Source organism: Schistocerca serialis, chromosome 1 (genome assembly GCF_023864345.2).
Source record: "Schistocerca serialis cubense isolate TAMUIC-IGC-003099 chromosome 1, iqSchSeri2.2, whole genome shotgun sequence".
Taxonomy (NCBI): Eukaryota; Metazoa; Arthropoda; class Insecta; order Orthoptera; family Acrididae; genus Schistocerca; species Schistocerca serialis.
In genome coordinates this window covers 654,962,694-654,975,238 of record NC_064638.1, presented here as the reverse complement: position 1 = coordinate 654,975,238, position 12,545 = coordinate 654,962,694, and the positions used below count along the sequence as shown (strand labels likewise).

General features: G+C 46.1%; 1 protein-coding gene across 1 annotated transcript in view; it reads left to right on the top strand.

Moving 5' to 3' along the window:
- The window catches only part of LOC126421040 (neuroligin-1-like), a 746,590-nt gene that overhangs the window by 560,890 nt on the left and 173,155 nt on the right, over positions 1-12,545 (top strand). The window contains exon 4 of the mRNA XM_050087234.1: positions 4,822-5,255. Within this exon, the coding sequence (XP_049943191.1) occupies positions 4,822-5,255 (434 nt within the window). The remainder of the gene's footprint in view (positions 1-4,821; positions 5,256-12,545) is intronic.

Genomic DNA, 12,545 nt, shown 5'->3' with positions numbered 1-12,545 from the left:
GTCTTCCGCAATCCCACTAATTAATCTTCCAATGAAATAACACATGATGCGGATAGAAGTTTTGAAAGTTTCTTTGGGTTTGCTGCCGGATACTAATAACAACTCGATTCAATAATTCGGCGATCCAACCGTTCTCCTGAAGATGGCGAACAGTTGGATCGCCGAAATATTGAATCGAGTTGATTTTGGCATCCGGCAGCATACCCGAAGAGACTTTCCAGGCTTATTACGCCGGAAAAGCTTGCGGAGTCAAACGGATAGAAGTTGTCTGCGTGAAAATTTCGAACAATACTGAGCTGACTTATATTAACGTTTCTCTGGAGCTAATATCTGGTTTGTTGATTAAATCTTCTCGGGCTTCCATCCATGAGTGTCATTCTCATCATCTTCGCCAGAAGATGATGAGAATGACACTCATCGAAACGTCGCGGATTTTCGACGCAGCTACCCGGATGGAAGCCCGAGAAGATTTCATCAGCAGGATACACTGGAAAAGCCTACATTCACATAAAATATCTGGCTTATTAGCAACATGTATTTGCATCGGCCTACTCGTTGCAGGTTTGCTCTTTTCCTCTGCGTAATATTCCAATGCTCTTCCTATAGCAATTCTTTTGCACATTCACTAGATTATCATTCTTGTTGAATAGCTTTTTGCGTAAGATTCAACTATTCTTCTCTGCGTTCTCCGTAGAGATGTAGAATATCTAGTTTCTTTTGGTCTGTGAAATACACCCATTTTTTTTTCAAACTAACTAGCACTTGCCACACGTGAACGACACAAACAGAATGAAACCTACATGCATGCATCTATGATGGCAATGGATCTTCATGGAGTTATGCATAATTCTCCGACTATTTTTGGAGTTCACAACATGCTGGTGAACGACGGCTGGTGTGCGCCACTGAAGGCACAACTGGTATAAATCTTCTGTTGTTGTTGTGAAATGAGGTATAACTACACAGAACCTTTGCTTGAACATTATTTTTGATGTAAATGACGAAGAAAATTTTTCAGAGCGAAATGACAGAGCAAGTGAATCTTTTCTAAGACTTAAGATTCGAGATGTTAGAAACAGTGCTGGGAAGTACTGCCCATGCAACAAAATATAGGCTTTTAAATAAGAAAAAAGTGCTTCTGTTGTTCACAAACAAAGTAATCTGTTTCTAAAAAATTAAGAAAAACCAGTTTGTTAAAAGATCTTTCAAATTGTGGTCGACTGAACCTGACACGTCGGGATACTGAAGTTTATGTAAACACATGCGCTACTATGTACTGTGTTTCTGTGATGTAATAAGCATCTGTGAATGATATATATATGGACATGGCCGTTTGCGCAAGATGCTTTACATTTTTAAATATTTTAGTTATGACAGTACTTTTGTAATGTGCTGGTTTTTATCCACATGACAACATAGCATAAGGTCCAACCTAAAATGAATACGGTTCATAACAAAAAGATTTTTTAAGACCTGAAGATGACAGCAAATCATGTCGAAACCGGTTGTTTCAAATATAGAAATATCTGTGCGATCGTGGCTGTTATTTTTTTTGTATATCGTACAGATTACGAATGCTGTCGCGAAATACGTTATGCCACGCCTGCTCTATCCGTTCACGTAGTTCTGTAAGAGTTGTTGGTTCCGTAGTCGCACGAATCATGTCCCACATGTGCTCGATTGGGGACAAGTCCGGAAATCGTGCTGGCCAGAGAAGTTGCTGCTCGACTTGCAGAGCACGCTGAGTTTCACAGGTGGTTTGTAGGAGAGCATTATCCTGTTTGAGCAGCACATCACTCTGCGTTGCAAGAACAGCGAAAGAACGGGTATAACAACATTCTGCACGTACCCAATACTGGTTAGCGTTCCCTCCGGAAACACCAAAAGTGAACGAGCGCTGTAGCTTATTGCACCCCACACCATAAGGCCTGTTCTGGTACCAGTCTGTCTCGGACGAACTGACTCTATGAGTTAGCGCTCATCAGGTCTACGTCGTATAGACAAATGACCATCGCGTACATACAGACAGAATTTGCTTTCATCGCTGAAGATCACGGTGCACGATTCCACATTCCAAGTGATTCTCTGACAGCACCAGTCGAACCATGCACGTCGATGCTGTGGCTTGAGAGGAAGACGGGCCAGACATATGCGTGCACATAGTCCCACTGCCAGTAACCGGTTCGCGACAGTTCGTGTTAACATGTCTGGGCTCACAGGCTGTGCTAGCTGTACGATCTACCATTGCTGCCCTTACAATACGACGATCCAGTGCTGCATGGATATCCAGAACCTCCTCCATAAGTGTGAGAATGTTCACGTGACCAGTAATACTGCAGGATTTCAGGATTTCAATTCACCATATTATTCCCCAGTCTTTTGGCTACAAAAGACTATTTTGCGACATAATCTCCAATCAGTGCGACAGCCATACGCCAGATTTGAACCGGGGACCTAGAAACGATAGAGATACTTCGTCCCGCCGTAGTCCTCAGTGGTTCACATCCCCACAACAGGACACAGCAGTCCACCTATCCCACCGCCGCCCCACACTGGGCCCAGGGTTATTGTGCGGCTCGGCCCACCTGTGCTCCCTCCCCCCCCCCCTCCCCCACCCGGGAGCCGGGAAGTCTCATACCAGACGAGTGTAACCCCAAATGTTTGCGTGGTAGAGTAATTATGGTAACTGAGGCGGAAAAAGGAGAACCGGCTCGCATTCGCCCACGCAGATGGAAAACCGCCTTAAAACCATTCACAGGGTGGCCGGCACTCAGGACCTCGACACTAATCAGCCGGGGACCGGCACGTCTTCCGCTCTGGAAGCAGGGCGTTAGACCGCGAGGCTAGCCGGGCGGATACGCCACTTCACTGGGAGGACCTGTACCCCCGCATAGTACCACTCCACCGGTCGATGTCGGAGCCAACGTCTTGCAACATCAACAACCCCCCATCACCCACGCACTGCTTCGTTGGACCAAACAGGTGGCAGGTGCGAGATACAGGCTGTAGGCTGCATGACAAAGAATAGTCCAATTAAGTTTTGCGAACTTCTCTCTGGTGCGCAGACTTGTGTGACGCCTCTAGTTTGCATTTTGTGTCGTTTCTTCGTTTTCCTGAGGGTAGCACTATATAATTCTCAGTTTATAGTTGCATCATGAGGGAGGACACCAAACAGAACAACATCTTCAGGTTCCCAGCAGATCGGCTGAGGACACGGATTTAAACTTTTTCTTCGGAGGAAAGGTGCTGTGGTGTCACTCAGTGGATTGCCGTTTTGTTTCCGGTTCGAAGTTATGAATTCACGTTTTATCACCTGTAACGACGTTCGCCAAAAATTGTTACGAACAGCCCTGTAACGCGCAAGTAATCCGCACAGTTGTACTTTGTCGCTGTTTATGGTTATTCGTTACGCGGCGGGGAACCCAGTGGGCCCAGACCTTTTAGTACCCTCAGTGTTGGACGATTGTGTCAGAGAGGTGTTTGTGATCCGTCAACAATCTCGGAGGAGTGCGTCTACACTTTCTAGTATTGCAGGAATCATCTTTATGCGGCCGGTCAGCATGCGGAAGATCGGTCTCTCACCGTACTTTTGTTCATTGACAGGTTTCCCTAGATAATCTGAGAGCGCCGATGAATATCTGCTATTCTCTGGTTTTCCGCTCGACATTTTGAAGGGTACACATATCGCAGCCACCTATCGGAACTTCATGAAACTATAGGGAATGGAAATGCAGTGTGGCTAGGGCCTCCCGTCGGGAAGCCCGGTCGCCTGGTGCAAGTCCTTCGGGTTGACGCCACTTCGGCGACTAGTGTGTCGATGGGGATAAAATAATGATGATAAGGAGAACACAACACCCAGTAGCTGGGCGGAGAAAATCTCCGATCCAGCCAAGAATCGAACCCGAGCCGTTAGGTATGACATTCCGTCGCACTGGTCACTCAGCTACCAGGGGCAGACAAACTATAAGGGCTAAATCGGGACTATTCTACAACGTCCCATAACAAATTTCGCATTTTGTCAACCGAAATTGTCCGAGAAAAAAAAATGTACTACATTACATATTGATCGCTCCTCGTATAATCCACCAGGTTAGCCGAGAGCGCTAATTCGTTGCTTCCTGGACTCTGGCAGTAGCGCCAGCACCGGATCGAATTCGCCTGGCGGATTAACGACGTGGGCCGGTGTGTCGGCCAGCCTGGATATGGTTTTTAGGCGGTTTTCCACATCCCGCTAGGTGAATACTGGGCTGGTCCTCACATCCCGCCTCAGTTACACGACACGCAGACATCTGTAACACTTCCACGTTATATCATGGTTTACACTGGACGCAGACAGCTGGGTTACACTGATTCCGTCCTGGGGCGTATGGGGTGGCGGTAGGAAGGGCATCCGGTCACCCCTTTAAATTAACCTTGCCAAATCCGTTGTAAGCACGCCGACCCTATGGACATTGCGGGACAAAGGCACACTTGAAAGAAAGATTGATCGTTCTTCGTATAGTGGAGACAGTATAATATGATATATGAAGTTTCTAAAAAGAGCTACAAAACATCCAAAATGGAACCACAAAGTGACACAGAGCAAATAAATACTGTAAATCTAAAGAAATATCCCTAGAATAAGAATGGCATCGAAAGATTCATATGACAGAGGTGTGTCGTCATCAGAACAGATATCACAAGATTATAGATTCGTTTCAGGATGTAGAAGTTGGTGGAAGTTGGGGCGCGTTGGACGATAACAAGTAGACGATTGTATAGATGTATCAGTCACGACGGAGGCCCCGTATAGAGGCGAAGTGACGGCGGGTGTCCTTGCAGAGCTGGTACGGCGCGTGGTGCTGCTGTCGGGGTCGGCGCTGAGCCCGTGGGCGGTGCAGCGCGACCCGCTGGCGGTGAAGCGGCGCGTGGCGGAGCACACGGGCTGCCACGGAGACCTGCTGGCCGAGGACCTGGCGCCGTGCCTGCGGGACCTGCCGCTGGCCGCGCTGCTCGCCGTGCGAGCTGACGCTCCGCGCTTCCTGCCCGGCTTCGCGCCCTTCCTCACGCCGGCGGACGCCTCCTCGGAGGCGGCGGAGGCGGCGGCGGCCGCGGCGGAGGCGGCGACGCGGGCGGCGGCCGAGGAGGCGGCGCCCGCCTGGAGGCTGGCCGCCGACGGGGACTCCCCCGCCGCCGCCGCCGCCGCGGACTTCCCCGACCGCGACCTGCTCTTCGGCCTCACCACCACCGAATCCTACCTCGACCTCAGCGCTCAGGTAAGTGCACTTTCACTCCGCCTAGCGGCTGATTAACTCTCGCAACTCTTGTCAGTCAGTATTATAGCGGCGCTGTCAGTCGTGGTTTGTGATGCTCTCGTTGGAGTGTGAAAGATCAGGAGCAGACTTGTCAAGGCTGCCGTTCCGACTCCCTTACTCAGGGTGCGCAGTTTCGTTAGCAGGAAGCAGGAGAAAATCCAGGAACTAGTTGATTGGTATCTTAAAATTTTTGTATTTATGGGGATCCACAGCTTCCAGATGTCTAATAAACGTAAACGTGGTCCGTAGTAGCTGTATGTGATTTTTATGTACTCGTGCGCTTCGCTAATTTCAACTACTTGTCACTTTCAAGCACAACCGCATGGCAACTGACAGCAACTAGTAATTTGTTGCCCCAGCTCCTGTCAGTTACCATGTGATTGTGCTTGACAGCGACAAGCAGTCGAAATTAGCGAATCGCACGATTAAGTAAAAATCACATTATAGCCTACCACTGACCGTGTTGACGTTTGATTTATATCGCTTTTACGTCCAGTTGGCACTTGGGAGGGGTGGGTCGAACCCACAGTCCACTGCGGCACTCTCATTTCATCGCCAACATCCTCCAAGGCTCATACTGTTCTAGAGCGGACAAATCTTGCACAGTAAGCGCTGCAGACTGCAATGTCAATGCCGCAACAGGGCATGCCAGAAGAATGCCCCAACAACTGCTAATGACAGAAGCGATGCGTCTGTGAGGCGAATTCCAGATGGTGTTGGTCGTCATTGGAAGTTGAATATCAGGAACAGATTTGTCAGAGCAGCAATTTTGATACCCTTATTTAGCCTGTGCAAGTTCACTGGAGGTAAGCACAATCAAATCTATCCGCACTGTGGTTAGAATTATTGTACTTGATTTATTTCTCTTGTATATACAGCTGGCGCATAGGTTCCTGAAGCCACAATCTTCAGCAGCAGTGTACTGGCGTTTCCTCACCCACAGCCTTTATGGTTCAATGCTGTCTGACTAGGGCGACCACACACAGTTAGTATTCCAGTCTGGCGGCCAGTGCTGCATTAGTGCAGACTGTCACAGCTATGCAGAGTTACTGCATACTGGCAGTCTGTCTCAGCAGTGGCTAATTACAGAGGCGATGGCATCTGTGAAGCGAACTCCAGATGGTGATGGATAGCGTCGATCTCACTGGAGAGTAGTCGTTCATGAGCAGAATTGTCAAAGTGGCCATTCTGATGCCTTTACCCAGAATGTGCTGGTCCAATAGTGACAAGCAGGATGAAATATAGCCACGACTCAGAACTAGTTTATTGATTTCTCTTGTACGTCAACCTGGGGCTTGGAATGGTGGGTCGAACTCCCTGTCCTCAGTGGCAATGTGCTGTCGTTTTCTTGCTCGCAGCCTTCGGGTTTCTGCGCAGTTTGGAGCGGGGCGACCTTACACAGTTAGCGTCCCAGTCTGGTGGCTGGTGCTGCATCAGTTGCTAGGGATGTAGGCTGTCACGGGCCTGCCTATGCAGCGGCTAATGACACAAGTGATGGCATCTGTGTAATGAACCCCAGCCCCTCATCTATGGCTTATTTCTAGTTAATGGTCCTTCAGACCATCAGTGCTGGTGTAGGACTGTCTGGCAGGCGAACCCGTGAGACGACAGCCATTGACGACAGCATTAGCAGACGACAACAGAGCAATGAGACTTCTCCATACCACATGGTGGTAGCCCACTCCACAGTCGCTGCCGACTCAATACCCTTTGCTAGCTGGTCCGCCAGTGCTTATAAGTGACAAGAACAGCTGTGTTGACATTTCAGTAACTCCGTTGGTTGCCTAACCGGTGGTAATACCAGCTTACTGATAAGGGACCATGATGGCAGAATGCTGTTCCACCTGCTAACTGCAATCAGCACATTTCGACCAGCGGCGGCTGGCACTGTCTGTTCACGACTTCCTGATCAAGGGCTTCCTAGATCTGGGTCAATGGAAGTTCATAGAAGTCACTCAACTCAGGGCCAAAGATGTTTTGTGCTCAGCCACAGCCAACATTGACGATCTACTAATACAATACCTCTGTGTGTAAAAATTTGGAAATTTGTGGGAAGTCCTATGGGACCAAGCTTACACACTACTTAGTCTAACTTAAACAAACTCACGCTAAGGACAACACACTCACCCATGCCCGATGGAGGACTCGAACCTCCGACGGTGGAAGCCGCGCGAACCGTCACAAGGCGCCCTAGACCACGCGGCAGCACCGTGCGGCCTCTGAGTGTACAATAGCCATTATGAAGTAATTGTTGTACAAAAAAATTATGCAGAAGTAGGGTGCCAACACAGTGAGGAAAGTGTAGCTGGCTGTATCTGCACCCTCACGGTCCCCGCAGCCCTCTTAAGTGTTGGGTGTCAGTGGGGAGAGCTTGCTTTATCGCTCCCCACACCTCCCTGTACACTCAGTCAGGATGTCGTGAACAAATAATATACAGGACAGAGAAAGAGAAATTTTAAAAGAAGGTATTCAGAAGACCTTGTTGTTGTTGTGGTCTTCAGTCCTGAGACTGGTTTGATGCAGCTCTCCATGCTACTCTATCCTGTGCAAGCTTCTTCATCTCCCAGTACCTACTGCAACCTACATCCTTCTGAATCTGCTTAGTGTATTCATCTCTTGGTCTCCCTCTACGATTTTTACCCTCCACGGTGCCCTCCAATGCTAAATTTGTGATCCCTTGATGCCTCAAAACATGTCCTACCAACCGATCCCTTCTTCTAGTCAAGTTATGCCATAAACTTCTCTTCTCCCCAATCCTACTCAATACCTCCTCATTAGTTACGTGATTTACCCACCTTATCTTCAGCATTCTTCTGTAGCACCACATTTCTAAAGGTTCTATTCTCTTCTTGTCCAAACTAGTTATCGTCCATGTTTCACTTCCATACATGGCTACACTCCATACAAATACTTTCAGGAACGACTTCCTGACACTTAAATCTATACTCGATGTTAACAAATTTCTCTTCTTGAGAAACGCTTTCCTTTCCATTGCCAGTCTACATTTTATATCCTCTCTACTTCGACCATCATCAGTTATTTTACTCCCCAAATAGAAAAACTCATTTACTACTTTAAGTGTCTCATTTCCTAATCTAATTCCCTCAGCATCACACGACTTAATTTGACTACATTCCATTATCCTCGTTTTGCTTTTGTTGATGTTCATCTTATATCCTCCTTTCAAGACACCGTCCATGCCGTTCAACTGCTCTTCCAAGTCCTTTGCTGTCTCTGATAGAATTACAATGTCATCGGCGAATCTCAAAGTTTTTACTTCTTCTCCATGAATTTTAATACCTACTCCGAATTTTTCTTTTGTTTCCTTTACTGCTTGTTCAATATACAGATTGAATAACATCAAGGAGAGGCTACAACCCTGTTTCACTCCTTTCCCAACCACTGCTTCCCTTTCATACCCCTCGACTCTTATAACTGCCATCTGGTTTCTGTACAAATTGTAAATAGCCTTTCGCTCCCTGTATTTTACCCCTGTCACCTTCAGAATTTGAAAGAGAGTATTCCAGTTAACATTGTCAAAAGCTTTCTCTAAGTCTACAAATGCTAGAAACGTAGGTTTGCATTTTCTTAATCTTTCTTCTAAGATAAGTCGTAAGGTTAGTATTGCCTCACGTGTTCCAACATTAATACGGAATCCAAACTGATCTTCCCCGAGGTCCACTTCTACCAGTTTTTCCATTCGTCTGTAAAGAATTCGCGTTAGTATTTTGCAGCTGTGACTTATTAAACTGATAGTTCGGTAATTTTCACATCTGTCAACACCTGCTTTCTTTGGGATTGGAATTATTATATTCTTCTTGAGGTCTGAGGGTATTTCGCCTGTTTCATACATCTTGCTCACCAGATGGTAGAGTTTTGTCATGACTGGCTCTCCCGAGGCCATCAGTAGTTCTAATGGAATGTTGTCTACTCCCAAGGCCTTGTTTAGACTCAGGTCTTTCAGTGCTCTGTCAAATTCTTCACGCAGTATCTTATCTCCCATTTCGTCTTCATCTTCATCCTCTTCCATTTCCATAATATTGTCCTTAAGTACATTGCCCTTGTATAAACCCTCTATATACTCCTTCCACCTTTCTGCCTTCCCTTCTTTGCTTAGAACTGGGTTGCCATCTGAGCTCCTGATATTCATAAAAGTGGTTCTCTTCTCTCCAAAGGTCTCTTTAATTTTCCTGTAGGCAGTATCTATCTTACCCCTAGTGAGACAAGCCTCTACATCCTTACATTTGTCCTCTAGCCATCCCTGCTTAGCCATTTTGCACTTCCTGTCGATATCATTTTTGAGACGTTTGTATTCCTTTTTGCCTATTTCATTTACTGCATTTTTATATTTTCTCCTTTCATCAATTAAATTCAATATTTCTTCTGTTACCCAAGGATTTCTATTAGCCCTCGTCTTTTTACCTACTTGATCGTCTGCTGCCTTCACTACTTCATCCCTCAAAGCTACCCATTCTTCTTCTACTGTATTTCTTTCCCCCATTCCTGTCAATTGTTCCCTTATGCTCTCCCTGAAACTCTCTACAACCTCTGGTTCTTTCAGTTTATCCAGGTCCCATCTCCTTAAATTCCCACCTTTTTTCAGTTTCTTCAGTTTCAATCTGCAGTTCTTAACCAATAGATTGTGGTCAGAATCCACATCTGCCCCAGGAAATGTCTTACAATTTAAAACCTGGTTCCTAAATCTCTGTCTTACCATTATATAATCTATCTGATACCGTTTAGTATCTCCAGGATTCTTCCAGGTATACAACCTTCTTTTATGATTCTTGAACCAAGTGTTAGCTATGATTAAGGTATGCTCTGTGCAAAATTCTACAAGGCGGCTTCCTCTTTCATTCCTTCCCCCCAATCCATATTCACCTACTATGTTTCCTTCTCTCCCTTTTCCTACTGACGAATTCCAGTCACCCATGACTATTAAATTTTCGTCTCCCTTCACTACCTGAATAATTTCTTTTATCTCGTCATACATTTCATCTATTTCTTCATCATCTGCAGAGCTAGTTGGCATATAAACTTGTACCACTGTAGTGGGCATGGGCTTTGTGTCCATCTTGGCCACAATAATGCGTTCACTATGCTGTTTGTAGTAGCTAACCCGCACTCCTATTTTTTTATTCATTATTAAACCTACTCCTGCATTATCCCTATTTGATTTTGTATTTATAACCCTGTAATCACCTGACCAAAAGTCTTGTTCCTCCTGCCACCGGAATTCACTAATTCCCACTACATCTAACTTTAACCTATCCATTTCTCTTTTTAAATTTTCTAACCTACCCGCCCGATTAAGGGATCTGACATTCCACGCTCCGATCCGTAGAACACCAGATTTCTTTCTCCTGATAACGACGTCCTCTTGAGTAGTCCCCGCCCGGAGATCCGAATGGGGGACTATTTTACCTCCGGAATATTTTACCCAAGAGGACACCATCATCATTTAATCATACAGTAAAGCTGCATGTCCTCGGGAAAAATTACGGCTGTAGTTTCCCCTTGCTTTCAACCGTTCGCAGTACCAGCACAGCAAGGCCGTTTTGGTTAATGTTACAAGGCCAGATCAGTCAATCATCCAGACTGTTGCCCCTGCAACTACTGAAAAGGCTGCTGCCCCTCTTCAGGAACCACATGTTTGTCTGGCCTCTCAACAGATGCCCCTCCGTTGTGGTTGCACCTACGGTACGGCCATCTGTATGGCTGAGGCACGCAAGCCTCCCCACCAACGGCAAGGTCCATGGTTCATGGGGGGCAGAAGACCTTAGAATCCTAAATAGTAAAAGCTGCATATGACATTTGCTGGCCAATTAATAGCCCACAACTACCATCCAACTAAAATACACATAGATTTAAAATACTGAAATCCATCCATAGCCGCTTTTGAAAACTTATTGTGCAGACATTTTACCGCAGCAGTTTTAGGTAAGAATATTTTTAACTATGGCTAAGACACCGGAAGAGGTCGGGCCTGTGCTGCCTCGTTTGCACAATGTCAACCTTATCAAATAATTTTGGTAGCCACTACGCCATTATGTGTGCGTTGCTCATTGCTTTTAGTTTATTTTCAGGTGGGTGAAGAGGCTGTTTCATATCCATAATGGGATTCGAGTACGATTCGGACTACCACGAAAAAGGCAATCGCAGTTACCGTGTGTCAGCACAAATCTCGCGTGCTGACTACTAGCGCTGCCAGAGGCAAGAGTGGCATCTTTTGTTCTCGTTTATTTTTGCTCGCAGCAGACTGCTACATTAAAAGTGTCCGCACTATACAGAGAAAAATAGAAGGGAAACACTGTATAAACGATTACACTACCTTTTGCTGTGGTGCAATATCAGAAACATTGTAAGAAGTATAAAAAAAGACAACCCTAACAGATAAAAGCTGAAGACACACACGCACTGAAACAGGTAGGGAGGGGGGTAAGGGTGGATGGAAAGAGAGCGAGACAGAGAGAGAGAGAAAGGTAAAGAGGGAAACAAAGTAAATAGGGTTCAAAATAGACGCCAGAACGAGCTTGAAAACAAAGCCTGGGTTCGAACTGCCGCCCAGCAGCTGCAATAGAAGCTTCAAGTTCAAAATGGTTCAAATGGCTCTGAGCACTATGGTACTTAACTTCTGCGGTCATCAGTCCCCTAGAACTTAGAACTACTTAAACCTAACTAACATAAGGACATCACACACATCCATGCCCGAGGCAGGATTCGAACCTGCGACCGTAGCGGTCACGCGGCTCGAGACTGCAGCGCTTAACAGTGCTCGACCACTCCAGCAGGCTAGAAGCTTCAAGTCTTGTGCGCAAAGAGTGATGCAAACGTCTCAGAACTTCATCAGAATTTACCGTGCATTATCTGATGTAGTCCTTGTAAACAGGGTCTTTTAGTCTCCCCCCCCCCCCCCCCCTAAGTTCAAATCTTGTAGACTGGGGCAGACCGAGAAACAGGGCCCTTAAGTACAATCCAACGTTTACTTTGTCAGTCCTATCTGGTATGGATCCCATACATAGAAGCAACAGTCAAGAATCTGTCGAACGACAGTTTTGTAGGCTACTTCCTTTGTTGATGGCCACACAATAGCAGAGTGAGCGGTCTACTTAACCCACTAGACAAATATCCTCTACCATTGTTTAAAATTCTAAGTTAAAAACTGAACTATAAATTTTCAATCGGCACCTTATTTGGTGCACATTCAAAGGCTTGTAAAATGTTTATGTAATCTACTTTTGTAGAAATCAT